Source organism: Oryx dammah, unplaced genomic scaffold (assembly GCF_014754425.2).
Source record: "Oryx dammah isolate SB20612 unplaced genomic scaffold, SCBI_Odam_1.1 HiC_scaffold_10, whole genome shotgun sequence".
In the NCBI taxonomy this organism is placed as follows: Eukaryota; Metazoa; Chordata; class Mammalia; order Artiodactyla; family Bovidae; genus Oryx; species Oryx dammah.
The window spans coordinates 5,402,350-5,417,661 of NW_024070194.1; the positions used below are offsets into that span (position 1 = coordinate 5,402,350).

Below are 15,312 nucleotides of genomic sequence, written 5' to 3' on the forward strand. Positions count from 1 at the left end.
TTGCAACCTGTAAGAACTGAGCTTGCCCACCCAATTCTAACCAACAACGGAGTGGCTGCCCTACCCCAGCTATTATACAATAGATGTGCTGTAAGACTAGCCCGTCTTACAAGAGAGAATTTCCCACACTAGCCTAAGGACGGCTTCCCTGGTGGCTCAGGCAGTGAAGAATCTGCCTGCAATCTCTTTGCAACCCCGTGGACCATGACTCACCAGGCTCCTCGTCCATAGCATTCTCCAGGCAAGAACACTGGGTGGGCTGCCATGCCCTCCTCCAGGGGCTCTTCCCGATCCAGGGATGGAACCCAGGTCTCCTGCACCGCAGGCGCCTTCTTCAACTTAGCCACCAGCGAAGCCACACAGGCAGGACCCTACATAAGCCTACCTCAGAAGGGGAAGTACTTTCCAGATGTCCCCCAGCCAGAGGTGGAGTGCAGAACCGCGACAGGCCCATGACCTCAGACCTCTGCATGTGGAACCCACTGCTGCGATGTTTCAGGGCTGTTGCTAAGGCACCTGAGGCCTTGTTTCATGGAACAGGGTCACTTCTTACCTCACTGGAGCTCCCAAACGTGTGTGTCTGTGGTGGAGGACGGTGGGGACAGGGGTGGCAGGGAGGTGGGTCTGTTTTCCAGAGAAGACTGGCCCGGTAAGGCCAGCTGGTGAAGGGTCAGAGCTGATATCAGAGCCAGATGGGACTCCCTCGTGACAGACAAGAACTTCCCCTTAAAAAGCACAACAGTCTTTTGGAGGCTCCCCAAGCCCAGGCTTCAGCAAACTGAGGTTAATAAAAACAGGCATTACAGGGTACCATTGGATAAATCATGAGATTTATTTATATTTCACTTTAAAAGCCAGAACATAACAAACGTCACTTTCTGGAAAGTCATCTTATTAGAAATACATGAAGTGCACTTAATACAATGAAATTCGTTTCTTGGTACCACTGTGAGACCACCATCAGGTTCCCTCAAATGAAGGTTTTGTTAAATTTCCCTCTAAACCTAGGCTGAGATGATCTCAATTCAGGGGGGTCAGAGAGAACTTTTCCCAGAAATTACAGTGAAGAAGCTGTTAACAACACCCGGGCCCTCCCAAGCGACAGCACATTAGAGAAAGTTACTTTGCCCCACAGGACCCCGTCCTTGCCAGTTCCTGAGCACGTGTGATCTCAGCGGCAGGGAGGGCAAGGCCCCCAGCAGCGGTGTCCAGGCCCAGAGCCCTGGGTCACCTGCAACTTCAGCCACTAACCAACAAAAATATCCCTATTCAGACAGGAGGTCTAACAGGGAAAAATGAACCTAAATAGGGAGCCTTCTGGTCTACCAGAGGTTCTGCTCCTCCAGATGAGACAGCCCATGGCCTTATTTATTAACATTGGTGAAACAGGGTGAACTTGAAGCTTCTTGAGCTGTTAGCAAAGCAAGTTTCTGGCGGACAGTTTCCACGACCAACTGCTCCCAGAGGTGTGCTGTACCTCCTGACCTGTGGGTCTTGTCAGAGAGACAGCAGGTGGGGAGGCTGGACTTCCCCTAACCCCTCCGCCTCAGAAGGCAGGTCTTCGCACACCAATTTATGTGTTGAAACCAGTTTTATAAGGAAAAAATTTGTGATAGGAAAGCAACCCTCAGGTTAATCTAAGTTGCCAAATAAGAGATGAAAGAACTAGTACCCACTGGGGCCCCAGAACTTCTTACTCATCTGAGGACCCCTCTTTGTGCTTCGAGGACAAGAATGTAAGCAGGTTCCCAAACAGAGGCAAACATGAATAAGTCACTGGAAAATAACTCACTAGTTTGAAAAAAATCAGAACCCAAAGCTGTGGCCCTCCCACCTCACTTAAGTTGACCCTTCTCCTTGCTTAGGAATAAATGGAGTTTAAGTTTCCTAAGTCAGAAACACTTCTTTTCACTAAAAATATGTGGTTACACCTTACCCTAAGAAGGCACCATGCAGGCATTTAAAGTTGAACCAGTTAATCCTAAGGGTGTGCAGGAATGGGAGGGAAACAACGCTCATCAAAACTTCCAGGATCAGACCACGGTAAGCTCAGGACACCCACTCCCATGGGACTCATGAACCGTTTCCCGCGAGGCGACCACAGCTTCCGGCGGCTGCTGCCAACAGCCAACAAACAGGAACTCGCACAGCACGGGAGCAGCTCCATCACCCATGAGACGCCTTACCGCCAGAGCCCACACACCCCGGGAGCAAGGAGAGGAGACGCTGGTCTCATCTGTGCTATTCATGACCCAGAAAAGGTCCTGGCTGGCTCAGAGGACCTGAGAGATCAACACGGGACAGGACAGGAGGCGCGAGCGTGACGCACGGACAGGGGGGCAGCTGGGCTCCCTTCCGGAGACGGGACAGAGGCTCCTCGGGGCGGCTGAAGAGCAGGACGAGAGCAGACGGGAAACACGCAGGTGAGCGGAGCCCCCAGGGCGGGCGGGCCCGTTCCCTGTGCGAGTGATCCCGCCCTAACACCAGGCCCGCTGCACACTCGGGGGGCGAGTCCCGTTCTCCACGCGGAGCTGAGGCCGGGCGCAGCCCGGGCGCCCGCTCACTGGTCGATGAGGGAGCGCTGCAGCACCTGGCTTACCATGTCCTCCTCATCCACGTCGTAATCCTGTGGACAACACCGACGCTCAGCAACCGCGTGCAGCTGAGGGACTCACCGTGGGGCGGAGAAGCAGGGCGTCTGAGCAGAGCTCTGGAGGAGGGCCAGGGCCCAGCTGCACGGTCTGCGATGCCAGCTGCCTGACCCTGGGCAGCTGCTTGATTTCCATGCCGCAGCTGCCTCACCCTGACCGTGAACATGCCCACGGCGCCCTCAGACGGGCGGGCACCTGCGTGAAGCCTGGCACAGACCAGGTACTCAGAGCTGGAGTGCCCGGGGTGAAAACAGCCTCTCTGGTTCAATGAGGCAAATCTATCTACTTGGGCTTGTCTTGGCAACTGTATTCATCTTTAACAAAAAGATGCTAATTTTGAAGTCTGAATTTCAGATACTCTCATTAGGACGAGAGTAAATTACTCTTTAGGACAACTCAGGTAAGAGTCATGCCTTCCATCTTAGGTCCTGAAACACACCACTGAGACAGAATGATATTCTCAAATCCTAACCTGACACCTACATATGTAAATACAAGGGTTACCTGAGACAGCTAGCTGGATCTGCCACCATAATGCCAAGACAAGAGTGCCCTTCAAGCCACTCAGCTCCAGGGGAGGTGCGACCTTGATGACCACGCTTGGCTGTGTTTTTTTTTTAATTTTTAAATTGAAAAAAAATTTGGCTGCACCAGGTCTTCATTATGGCACACGGAGTATTCAGTTGTGGCATGAGAAATCTAGTTCCCTGATCAGGGATCAAACCCAGGCCCCCTGCATTGGGAGCATGGAGTCTTAGCCACTGGACTCCCAGGGAAGTCCCAGAGTGTTTGATTTGACCTGAACTACTTTAAGAAATAAATATGGAACAGTTCAGTTCAGTCGCTCAGTCGTGTCTGACTCTTTGCGACCCCATGAACTTCACATGAAATTCTGCATTTCCAGCTCCTTGGTATTGGGGCAGGAAGGAACCTGGCAACACAGTGCCCGGCTCCGCCCCCATCAGCTGGAGCCGCTGGCAGCATGATGAGTCATATACACTGTCCAGCTTGCAATTCCCCAGGACAATCACTTCCATGACTTGCCTGGACCCATGGGCTTCTGGGCTTAAGGATCCCAAACCAGGTTCTGTAACAGCTAGAAGTCATATATGAAAGAAAATGGATAAAAATCTTGGAAAACATAAAAGGAAGCTCACTCTGTCTCAGTCTTGATGGCTGGCCAGTACCCTTCCTTAAATGCCACAGAGCTGTCATTTCAGGCAGCACATCACGGCAGTGACAAACCCCCCCGGGGGCCTGCAGTTCTCGGGTGAGGGGAGGGAGGGAGGGAGCCATGTGGCCCGCCGGGTGCGAGGGGGCGGCCAGGAATCATCGCCCGGGCTGCAGACTCACCACAAAGGTGTCGTAGGAGAACTGGTGACGGCGCTGGAGGTGCTCGATGAAGTTGGCGCTGCGGTAGTTGGGGTCTCCCCAGGGCATTGAGGCGCATATGGGACACACCTTCCGGCAAAGAAGCAGGGTGTCAGGGATGGCTTAGGTACTCGGTGCCTGAGCAGACCCCAGCCCTCTGGGGACTGTGTCCGGCCACCTTTCCTCCAGGACAGTTTTCCTGACTCCCAGCCCAGCACCTGGTCACACCCTCAAGGGCACATCCACATCCCGGAAGACATCAATCTCCTACTGAGGAATGGACAGGCAGGGCAGGGTGTGGGTGGTGGGTAAAGGCTTAAGCCATGATACCACTCATTTCTAATCCCCTACTGAGGAGAGAACAGGGTGTCAGTGTGTCAGACCAGGAGGGGCTCAGACGGAGCCTTCCAACCCAGTGGGCAAAATGATAATAAAAGCACAAAGAAAACCAAGGAAATGACAGGCAAGCAACGTCCCAAGGAAGAAACACAGTCTTACATGCTATTTTTATAAAGTAAATGTTCAGATGAAGGGGCTCAGGGGGAAAAGCCTTCACACAAGAGGCTGATTCCGGCTTTGAAGAGTCGGAGGTATTGGAAAGACAAAGAGTACATGGCAAACAGCCAATCAGTGTGGCTAGAGTGGAAAATTCCTGGAGAGAGGCCGAGAGGAGTGGGAACAGGGAGACCAAGGCCTAAGTGGGCTGGACTGGCGATGGCACATCACCATTTACTTTACAAGGAAGATACGGTGACAGAGGGGGTTGACATGAGAAGAATGTGACCTGATGGGCAGCTCATTGAGTGGAAGAGCTGGTGCTATGGAGCAGAGCATGGTCAGGAGTCTGAGGAGGAGACTTCCGAAGGGCAGGGCTCAAACACTGACCGTTAGGGAGTTCTGCAGAAGGAGGGTGGAATGGGGAGGGGCAGGGGCTTTAAAGAAACAAAGTAATCAGAGGGATTTCAGGAAGCCAAAGGAAGGGGGAAAAGGAGAGAAAACTAAGCTGTAGTATCAGATACCACAGAGAAGTTTAGCAATACCTATCAAGATTATGAATATAGTTAACCTTTGACCAAATTAATCCATATCTAAGACTTTACTAAGAATAATTTTTTTCTTTTGGTCAGAAGTAGAATTTACTGATGGCCTTGACTGAGGAAGGGACAAGGCCTTGTCCCGGGGCCATGATTAGGGATGAAGCTGACCCTAGAGCCATTTGGGATGGGCCTACTTTTCAGCCCCCAGGTTTTCAAATTCATCTGCATTAAATCTAGCAAATCCCTACTTCTTGAAGATATGGATCTTCTGGTGGCCAGGGGAACTTGAACTTGGCCTTGAAGAGGGCTTCACTCACACGTTCCTTGTTCAGCAGTTTGGTGCAGATGGACATTATGACTTGGCCAATGTGGGCCCAGGCCACTGTGCCTTGAGGCTTTCCAAAGGCAACCTACATACCTGTCTGGAGCCTAGACTGGGAACAGCATGAGGCCAGACAGGAATGTCTGTGGAAAAAGCCTGTCTCTAAGGCCCCTTAGGGTAACCCATCCAGGCAACAGGTTGCACACACTACCAGGGAGGATGCTGTCTGCGGTCACTGCACGCCAGGCCCCAGAGAAAGGAGCACAGTCGGCTTAACTGGAGTCAGTTCAAGACTTTGCTTCGCAGACATAAAAAAACAGGTGAAGGTATGTCAAAATCCACGGCAGTCTTTTCAAATGCACCATGAAAAACTTCACAACTATAGGAAATAATAATTTAATAAACTATTCCTTATCCCCAATGCCTAGATTTAAGTGTGGCACACTTTCTTCAGCAATAAATGAAGCATTTAAAAATAAGATAAAACAATTCACCCTTAACTCTTTCAGAACAGTCCTAAAAATGTGTTTCCCTTTACAATATTACTTATTATCTCACCAATCAACCAACCATTTTTTAGTAGCAATTAATATCCAGTCCTTAAGATTTTTAGATACTGTCAGAAGTAACACTGACATTTGTCTGTAAGGGGCCAGTTAAAATCATGGTACAGACCAGTAATGGAAAACTGGCAGCTCAATGAAAAAAGAATCCGATCCACAGGTACTGACATGAAACCAATGTCAACGACACCGGTTACAGTGTGCAGAATGCGCTGTCACTGGCATCAAAAGGGGGACAAGAAAAGGAGGACTTGCGTGAATCATATTTCTGATCAAAAGCTAGAAATGTCCCTGGGTGACACATTTTGTACTTTCCACACACAGAGTGAGCACTACTCAGAGGCCAATGGGCAGCCCACAGAGGTGCCTCTGATGCCTTGAAGGCAGAACTGGTTTAAGTGCCAGGATACTGCCAGGTTCCAGTACTGATTTTGCATTAACCAGCTTCATCTACTTAGCGTGGGTACCATTTGTAGGCTTCCAGAAATGAGTGCAGGGAAGATGGTGGCAGGAAATGAATGAAAGTATCTCTGTCATTTGATTTAACATCCATTTTAGTTTTCATAATTAGCAACATAGGTAAGTTTACCTGGCTAACTTTTTTTTTTTTAATTTTTTATTTTTTTGTGTGTGTAATAAAGTTTTACACACACAATAAAGTTTTATTAAAGTATACAGGAGATAGAGAAAGCTTCTGACATAGGCATCAGAAGCGGGGCAGAAAGAATACCCCCTGGCTAACTTTAAAATGGAAACGGGTAGTGGGGGCAGGTGGTGGTGGGTGGCTGTCTCTGTGTCTAAGCTCACTTGCTCTTTTAATCAGTAATTAGTTATTAAGAACTGTAACTAAAACATCTTGAAGCAGCAGCCGAAAACCTGGCTTTGGGGTGTAAGATAAACGGGAAAATAGAAATGAAACTAGAGAGAAAGTTGTATTAAGACGCCGTCTGTCAATCATATTAAGAGGGTAGGGTAACACTGCTGAGATGGACCAAATTCGAACTTTTTTTTTTTTTAAGAAAACCACGTCAGCCTTGATATTTAAATTAAATGTCAAAGACTGATAAGCACTTTCCTAATACTTCCATCTAAATTCTCTTTCTCCACAACTATGAAGAAGCTATTCAAACGGAAAACAGTAACTTCATGTAGAAACTTGGCAGACACCAGGAGATCCAAATTAACATTACCAACAGTGGGAGCAACAGAGGTCACTCGACTCCCCTGATGTGTACGCAGAGGACAGAGCATTCACGTATGTAATCATGAAGAAACAGACAAACCCAAATTGAAGGACAAGCTACAAAACAAGTGGCCCACCCTCTTTAAAAAATGTCAAGGTCATGAAAGAAAGAAAAACTGAGGACTAAAGGGACTTAACATTCAAATATAACACAGATCCAGGATCTGCGGGCTGGGGAAAACTGCCTTGAAGGACATTTCGACTGTTAAAATTTAAATGTGAATTGCAGATCGGGTATTGGCTTGTATCAATGTGACAATTCCTGAGTGTGAAAATTAAAACACACAAAAAATGTGGTTTTCTAAGAAGATATACTTCTTCCTAGGAGATACGTGTTGCAGTATTTAGGGGCAAAGGATCATGGTATCTGTAATCTACTCTCAAATGGCTAGCACAAAATATGTATACAGAGTATGGTTAAGCGAATATGGTAAAATCTTAACCTGTGAGTCCAGGTGAACACTACATTAGAGTTCATTAACTAATCCTGTAACTTTTTGTAAAGTCTAACTTTTCCCCCATAAGAATTTAAACAACAAAACCCACAAAACAAAAAAACTCAAGTTTCTCTTACCACAGATTTGGTGTCCGTGCTATGGTATAACTTGCAGTGTTCCACAAGTCCTTCTTGATCAAAATTCTTCTCAGGACAGTAAGGACAAGGGAAAGTATACCGGTTTGGGACACTTCTGGAAGATGAAGGCAGGAAAAAAGAAATTTCTCTGTGAGCACCTTTCCACACAATTTCAACCACTGTCCCCTCCCCAAAGTAGCAAAGTTCACTCAATGCGTTAGGACAGGGATTCTGGTGATCACTTCTGAGTCAGGTCAAATGTTTTGAAAGTAACAGTCTAGCCCGCATTTGAAGTGAACATGCGAGTCCTCCATAACCACCCGAAAACAAAAACTTACACCAGCTTTAGCCAGCCTAACAACTACACCTCTGTTTTCCAAAACTCATGAAGACAGACATTGACCGGAGAGAGTGACAGAACCATTTACCTTGGCTGACGAGACGCGTCCTTGGTGGTGGCCTTCACACCTTCCATGATGTAATTCTGGTATTTGGAACAGGTAGCCACATGTGCCCGGATCTTGGACAGGAAGAACTTAGGTGGGAAGGATCAGAGCCCACAAGTTAGCTGGGATCTTGTACCCAATCCAACACAGTGCCAAAGCAAAGGCAAGATGTAAACTAGACCTATACTGCCCTGGGGAGGCAAGGAGCCTCACGAAGACTCCTGGCTCCACTGAAGGGACTCAGACTCTGACTTTCTGCAGGGTTTCTATTAGTATCAAGGCTGGTGTTTTACTTGAGCAAATCAGGATATCTGCTTCCACTTTAAAATCACTCTTGGAGAGGTCTGTTTTATTCATGATATGCTCTCTGCTCACAGAGACACTCCAAACCCAGTGAAGTGTCTAAAGTTTTCTACCCCAGCACTTGAAATTAGTCTCCTTTCAGCATGCCAAGAACCATATTCTAAGTGCAGCAGAGAAAAGTGATGATTTACATAAAAGGGATAAAGGCCAGTAATCCTAGATAAATAATAATATTCTGTCACCAGATTGTGATAAATGAACTTATTACAAAAAAAAATTCAAATTCTGAATTCTACCTAATAAAATCTAGTCTTTGCAAGACAGAAAGACAAAATTTTACTTCAATATCTTGAGTTTCTAAATCGAAAGAAACTGGAGGGAAAAATATGTTTCAGCACTTGCCCTCTGGCTTATCATGATGCTTCTGTCTTATCGCTAAAGAACTTGACTTCAAGCTGCCAGTCAAAGAGCTCCAGGTTAAAGGGGATGGGAACTAGCTCTACTTAGAACTACAGCCACTGTGTACCCAGAGAGCCAAATCCTCTGAAAGGAGGAAGGGTAAAGGGACACCCAGTCCATGCCTGCTCTCACTAAGGTTTAAACTGAAGAGACTGACACACAAGGGTGTCTGGTAAGTCATGGAGTGAAAGAAGTTTTTAAAAGTGCAAAGAAGTTGTAGAAATATATATTATAGTAGGATCCTATTTTGTAAAAATCCTACATCTGTTTGTATAAAACCCACACCTGTGTCAGAGAGCAGGAAAATGTTTTGCAGCCTTCTAAACTGAAGTATTTTTAAAAAGGTAATCTCTGGAGTGGGGAACAACCCTACATTATTTTATATTTTTGTGCTGTCTGGAATTAATGAAATCACAATTATTTAAAACCCAGTAATTCTGTATATATATCACTTTTGAAAATAATAGTATTCTCCTGTGCGGTTATAATTATTTTAAAATAAATATTTTTGACTCTAATATGGTCATACAAAAAAAGAACACGGATGCATTTCAAATACTGGACACTGCTATTATCGAATGTCCTCATACTGACCTTTGTACTATAATTCCTCCTTGCCAAATGCCAAAAGCTGAACAAGTTTTACATCTGTAGTAAAATACATCACAAAATTTCCCCTCAAACTCACTGCAGCAGGTAACTTTGAGGCACTGACTTCATTTTATACTTTAAAAAATGGAGAAATATCACTCTGTCATATTCTAATTAAATTTGTGTATGCTGCTTTGGGAAAAATGGGTCTTTTACAGAAAAAAACTGGGCTAACTGATTTCTATGGTTTTCAAAGCTAAGCTATGTAATATGCTAAACCAATTCTTTAAAAGAAAAAAACCAAACGACACAACCAATCAGGTTACCAAAATGCAACAGCATGGCCACAGCCAGCCAGCATGCACACGTGCTGCTCGTCACTCAGCCACGCTCTAGGTTCCAAAACAAGGCGGCAAGCTCTGTTACCCATCTTACGGAGGCCGACTGCTCCGCCCCACTCCCACATACATTTTTACGGCAGCCGTGGCAGGAAGTCTCTGTGCTCTCAATCTGCCGCTCGAGCTCCACAGCTCGGACGCCAGGCGCCAGAGTGCTGCGACACACGCCACAGACAGGCTTCTTCGGCTTCAGACATTCCTGCAGGCATGCAGAGCAAAAGCTAGAACAAGACATACAGAGAACCTGCGTCATGCATCGTGGAGACAAGACAACAAAAATGGATAAACTTTTCAAAATGACATCAATGGATAATGAATTTAAAACTACTCAATCTCTGCTCTCGATTCAGAGCAGGGGGAGGCGGGCAGTGTTCCTTGCAAAGGACACACAGGTCCAACGACAGAAGTGAACACAAACTACCACGACACATGGCAGAAGGTGCCATGGCACAGTCTTCAGTCCTTAGCCCTGGCCACCAAGGGATCCTGCTGGGCTTTCCTGAACTTCAGCTTCTCTTCTGTGAAGTGGAGACCGCAGTGCCTGCCTTGAGAATCTAGGGAGGATGGGTTACGTACAGTGGACTCTGAGGACAGCATCTAGCACATATGAAATGCACCATAAGCAGGAGCAGCCATCAACAGAGGTGAATGCAAAGCACTATGGAAACACAAAGTCAAGAGCAGCCAGCTGTAACCCGAGAAAGACAGCAGTGGTTAGACTGCAGACAGCATACACGAAAGAGCTTAGAAGAGTTCAGTGGCAGAGGAGGGGAAGAATATTCCAGGCCCCTAGACTTCTATTTCCTTACATGCATTGTGCATGTTTACCACTCTGCCTCATAACCCCCAGGTACTTAAAGCAAGGTACCAACCAAACCAAAATCAAGTTTTAGAAAAATAATTCTGGGATTAGCATGGACAATAGAGTTGTCAGTTTTATTTATTTTTTTTTTCAGATGAGAAAAGAAACCAAATAGATGGCCAAAGGCAAGAGATCATGAGGGCCTGACTGAGGCAATAAAGAATTCAGGAAATAATTTGGGGATGGATTCAGGAGGACTTGGCAACTTACTAAATTTGGAAAAGAAAAGAAAAGAAGTTAAAGATGACCAACTTTCTGTATATCTGAAGCCTAGACAGGTGGTGATGCTGAGATAAGGTACAGAGAAAGAAGGAATAATGAGGCATGAAAGTACCCCAGCTGCATTTGCAACCTCAGAGATCTAAGGCAAGATAGCAAAATCTGCCAGGAAGAGCTCTGGATATGTAATCCAAGGTAATCGGCACGTTTGTTTTGTTTTTTACTGTCTCTAACATTTTTCTCCTTTTTGTCCTTTAGCTAGGCGTCAGTGCTGCTTTTTATAGCTGTGACTCAGAGATCAATGTTCACAAGCCACTCTGCCTGTCACGCCTAACAAACAAGCCTGCTTTTAAATGGCCCCTGTATCTTGGACGGGCTTCCCTGGTGGCTCAGTGGTAAAGAATCTGCCTGCCAATCCAGGAGACACAGGTTTGATCCCTGGGTTGGGAAGATCACCTAGAGAAGGAAATGGCAACTCACTCCAGTATTCTTGCCTGGGAAACCCCATGGATGAGGAGCCTGGAAGGCTACAGTCTGAACAGTGCTGGTCTGGCTTTCAGTTTCCATTTCCTACCAATGGGCCTTTTTCAGTCTTCTAGATGCCCCACCCTTCCTGTTATAATTTTCCCCAGACAAGTCGTCCTGGGCACCCAACCACCTGCCAGCCTCCACCTGTTCCACTAATGTGGAGAGGGATGTAAAAGTCAGGGCTTGAAACAAGTTTTATAAGAACCCAATGCCCCGTGCGGCCAGAGCTGCAGTGATGCTGTTTTCAAGCACAAAAGCTAGCAAAGAGCAACCAGGCAGAGCAAAACGCACTCGGTGGGAGTTAAGGAAGATGTGGGGGCCCTCACAGAGATCCCGCCATCTGTTTTCAATCAGCATCGAACTGATGAACACGTGGAGCTAGTATGGCGAGTATAGACAAGAGCCAAGGTTTGCATATCAGTACTGCCCCTTGACCTCTGACCTTGGAAAGGTCCACCTGGCTCAAGGAAACCTCAAATTTTGCTGCTCTTTAGTTGGCAAACTGGGCTGGGTCAAGCCTCTTTATAAGCGTTAAATGTAAATTAAATCCAGTGAAGTAATCCAAAATTAGGTAACCCTAATGAGGGCTGATTCACAGAGAAGAGAATTCAACTGGAAAGCTACCTAGGGGCAACTTCAACTCTCACAAAGTGCGCCTTCACCAGTTTCTTAGTTTGTGCGGCCTTTACCTGATCATTCCCCCATCGCCCACTCACACGGGTTTTATCTCTGTGATACTTTCCCAGTGGATAATGAGTTTGACTGACAAGAGTCTGAACACTGCTAGTACTTATTTATCATCAATTCAGTGGACTGTGAACTTTGAGGGCAGAATCACCTTGTTTCTTAGGATGTTCACCAACCTGGCACATAGTGTGTATACAAGTATTGTTAGCTGGTTGAATATAAGATTGGAAGATGGTTGCTCAAACACTACACTGGGCACTTGGGACAGGAAGAGGTGCAAAACACTGCCCTCACGAGCCCTAAGTTTTGCTCTCTGAAAGGCAGGAGAAGGAGTGCCCCGGAGAGAAGCAGGGAGGTAACTGAAATGGGGAGACTGACAAGGGAGGTTACTAGAACTGGGCCTGGAAGTCTGGAAAGGATTTGGAGCGGTGACAGGAGAGGGGCTGAAGGGGCAAGAAAACTTCCAGGCTAACCGAACTGCAAGCAGGAACAGCCTGAAGCTGGAAAGAGCGTCCGGGTGGCTGAGGAGCCCTTGCCAGGCAGACACCCGGTCCCTCGGGGAAGGGCAGGCAATGGCGAGCCGGCCCCGAGGGAGCCTCGGTGCCCTCACCTGCAAAATGGCTGCCACGTCTCTGCCCCCACAGGACTGCTTCCTGTGCCTCCTGCCCAGCCGAGGGGTCCTAACACCAACCCCAAGCGATGCCCGCGGTGATAAGCGCTGCGGGAGGCCACAGAGCAAACTCCAACCCCCAGCGGCAAGAGGCGACAATTCTTTCCACTCAGCCGTCTTGCGGGTCTGATGGAGCAAGGCTTCCATTCAAATCTGGCCCACCTCAAAGCCCACCCCAGAGCCTGTTACTGCACATTCTCACACAAGCTCCTTTCGTCCTCACAAGCAGTCCACGAGCAGCACGGAGGCTCTGAATCTCTAACACAGCGCGACACGGCCCGCACGCCTGTGGGAATGCGGACCACCGCCACCTGCCAGCCCCCGACCTCCCCGCCGTGAAGGGCAGACGGCTCAGGTCTCCCTCAGGACTCCCCCTTTGTCCTTTGGGTCCAGTCGAGCGTGTCTCCAACTTCCGAGCACACTGAACTGCCGGGCAGCGCCGGACACGGGACACGGCATACCTGAGGGGCCACGGGCAGCCCGTTCGCGGGGACCCGGCGGGGCTCGGGCTCCACCAAGCCCCCAGCAGGGCGCCACTCCGCCATCACGCGTCGGAGGGGGCCCGGGGCACAGCGGACGCTCAACGGAGGAGCCGGACGCTGGGGAGGAAGCGGGGCGGAAGAGAAGAGCGCCCCGCCGACGTCCACGGGCCGCCGGGAGCCCCGCGGAGACGCGCCTCGAGGCCAGGCCTCCCGCTCCCGCCGGAGACCCTTCCTGCTGGGGCCTCACTCCTCAGCTCCGTTTTCCCTCCCCCCTGCCCACCACCACCCCGATCGGGCCCCAGCCCGCCACTTACACGTGTCCGCAGGGCACCTGCACCGGCTTCTCGTACACCTCCAGGCACACGGGACACGTGAAGCGGCCCAGGGGGTCGGCCTCCGCCGCGGGTCCTGCCAGCTGCGCACCACCATCACCGGCCTGGGCCTGCGCCTGCGCCGCCATCTTGCTGCCGCGGAGCGCCGCGCCTCAGCGGCCGAGGAGGAGGCGGAGGGGCGGAGCGAGAGCGGTGAGGGCCGCTCGGGGCGGGGCTTATGGAACGTATGTCGGGCTGGGGGCGGGGCCAGCGGGCGGGCCACGCCTCCCGGCCCCTCAGACGCTAGGGAAAAGGACAGACCCGGATCCCGAGACTGGTTTGAGGGGAGGAGGGTTTGTGCTTCAGCCACTTTTGCCCAAAATTTAAATGGTTGTTACTATTACTTAATATTTACGTATGCACTATTCTTTAATCTTTCTCTTCAGTCGAGTTTCAGCAAACAAATTTTACAGGGAGATTTGATATCACTCCCAAGCTACAAATAGAAAATCAACACCACTTATTTCCACAAGGCACGGGGAACAAATACAATAGAAACAGTATCGTCTTAATGAATTCGTGCCGGCTACTGTTGACGCAGAAAAGGGAGAGTAAGCGTGATTAGAGAGGTGTTGAAGACAGGCTATCACCACATTGAGACTTCTAGTGAAAGCAGAAGTAATAAAATTATCTAGTATTGTCTTCACGTGCCTCCTGGCCATGGGGTCCAACTCCAGCTCTGTAGAAGATGGGCAGCCTGGGGTTTGAAGAGAGAGACTAAACCTCAATCTTGAAAGAAGCAGGCCTAGAACCCAGACGTTTTGAATCTCATCTTCCTTTACTTCCCACTGTACCCAGTTGGCTCTCATATACAGCCTGTTATAACGGAAGCTACTTTTTTTTTTAAGGCCGTCTTTGCCAACAGGTCTATGTGGTTTTCTTCACCAGGAAAGTCAATGATCAATTAAACTCTATCCTGTAAGGCCACAGAGGCCTCACAGTAAGGAGTCTGCGCAAGACAAATAAATCAGTTTGCTAAACCAGGTTAACTGAATGCAAATTTGCGCTTCATTTGGGCCGTTCCCAGTCATCTGGATTGATTCTGCTTGACCTGCTGGCAGCAGGAGGATAATTTTTAACTAGCCATGTGGGCCATCTTTTCACTAACCAGTAACTTGGTGTGTAGGCAGCAGCCCAAGAGAGCCAATGTTTCCATTTTACCATTTCTTTTTCTTGTTCCGATGACAGGCACTGTGCATCTGACATCTCTCCGGCCCAAAAGTGCCCTGTCTCCCCTTCAGGAATGGGGGTGCTTCTGTGGTGGCAGAGATGTGTTGTAGGTGTTTATAAGCTTTTGTTTTGGCCTTGTAACTGCCGGCAGACCCTGTGCTGTGAGCAGGGAGGGTGGTGAGGGAAGGCGAGTCCCAGACTCGGGCTTCAAATCCACTGAGCGCCTCCAGTTTGAGCTCTTGAAATGAACTTTCCACGAACTCATACATACCTTACCTGCCTCTTGAGAAACCTGTACAGTTAGAGCTGGGTATGGAATAACGGACTGGTTCAAAATTGGGAAAGGAGTACGTCAAGGCTGTATA

The 15,312-nt window shown here is 48.5% G+C and overlaps 1 protein-coding gene and 1 non-coding gene across 2 annotated transcripts; both read right to left on the reverse strand.

The window, feature by feature from the left end:
* Positions 1 to 808: 808 nt before the first annotated feature.
* Positions 809 to 13,910, reverse strand: RNF114 (ring finger protein 114). The gene is made up of 6 exons (XM_040248188.1): positions 13,721 to 13,910; positions 10,029 to 10,179; positions 8,190 to 8,296; positions 7,762 to 7,876; positions 4,005 to 4,112; positions 809 to 2,626 (listed from the first exon to the last, which is right to left on the reverse strand). The coding sequence occupies exons 1-6, from the start codon at positions 13,864 to 13,866 to the stop codon at positions 2,561 to 2,563; spliced, it is 693 nt and encodes a 230-aa protein (XP_040104122.1). The 5' UTR covers positions 13,867 to 13,910; the 3' UTR covers positions 809 to 2,560.
* On the reverse strand, positions 5,536 to 5,667 carry LOC120869659. The gene has a single exon (XR_005722624.1). It is a non-coding gene; the product is annotated as a small nucleolar RNA SNORA70 (small nucleolar RNA).
* Positions 13,911 to 15,312: the final 1,402 nt, after the last annotated feature.

What these genes read in the sequence shown, in the direction of transcription:
- RNF114 (XM_040248188.1), bottom strand. Translation starts at nt 13,866, where the DNA reads ATGGCGGCGCAGGCGCAGGCCCAGGCCGGTGATGGTGGTGCGCAGCTG. An exon ending in CAGGTGCCCTGCGGACACGT is followed by an intron (nt 10,180 to 13,720) that starts GTAAGTGGCGGG and finishes GTCTTGTTCTAG; the next exon opens with CTTTTGCTCTGCATGCCTGC. An exon ending in TCTCCTACGACACCTTTGTG is followed by an intron (nt 2,627 to 4,004) that starts GTGAGTCTGCAG and finishes TGTTGTCCACAG; the next exon opens with GATTACGACGTGGATGAGGA.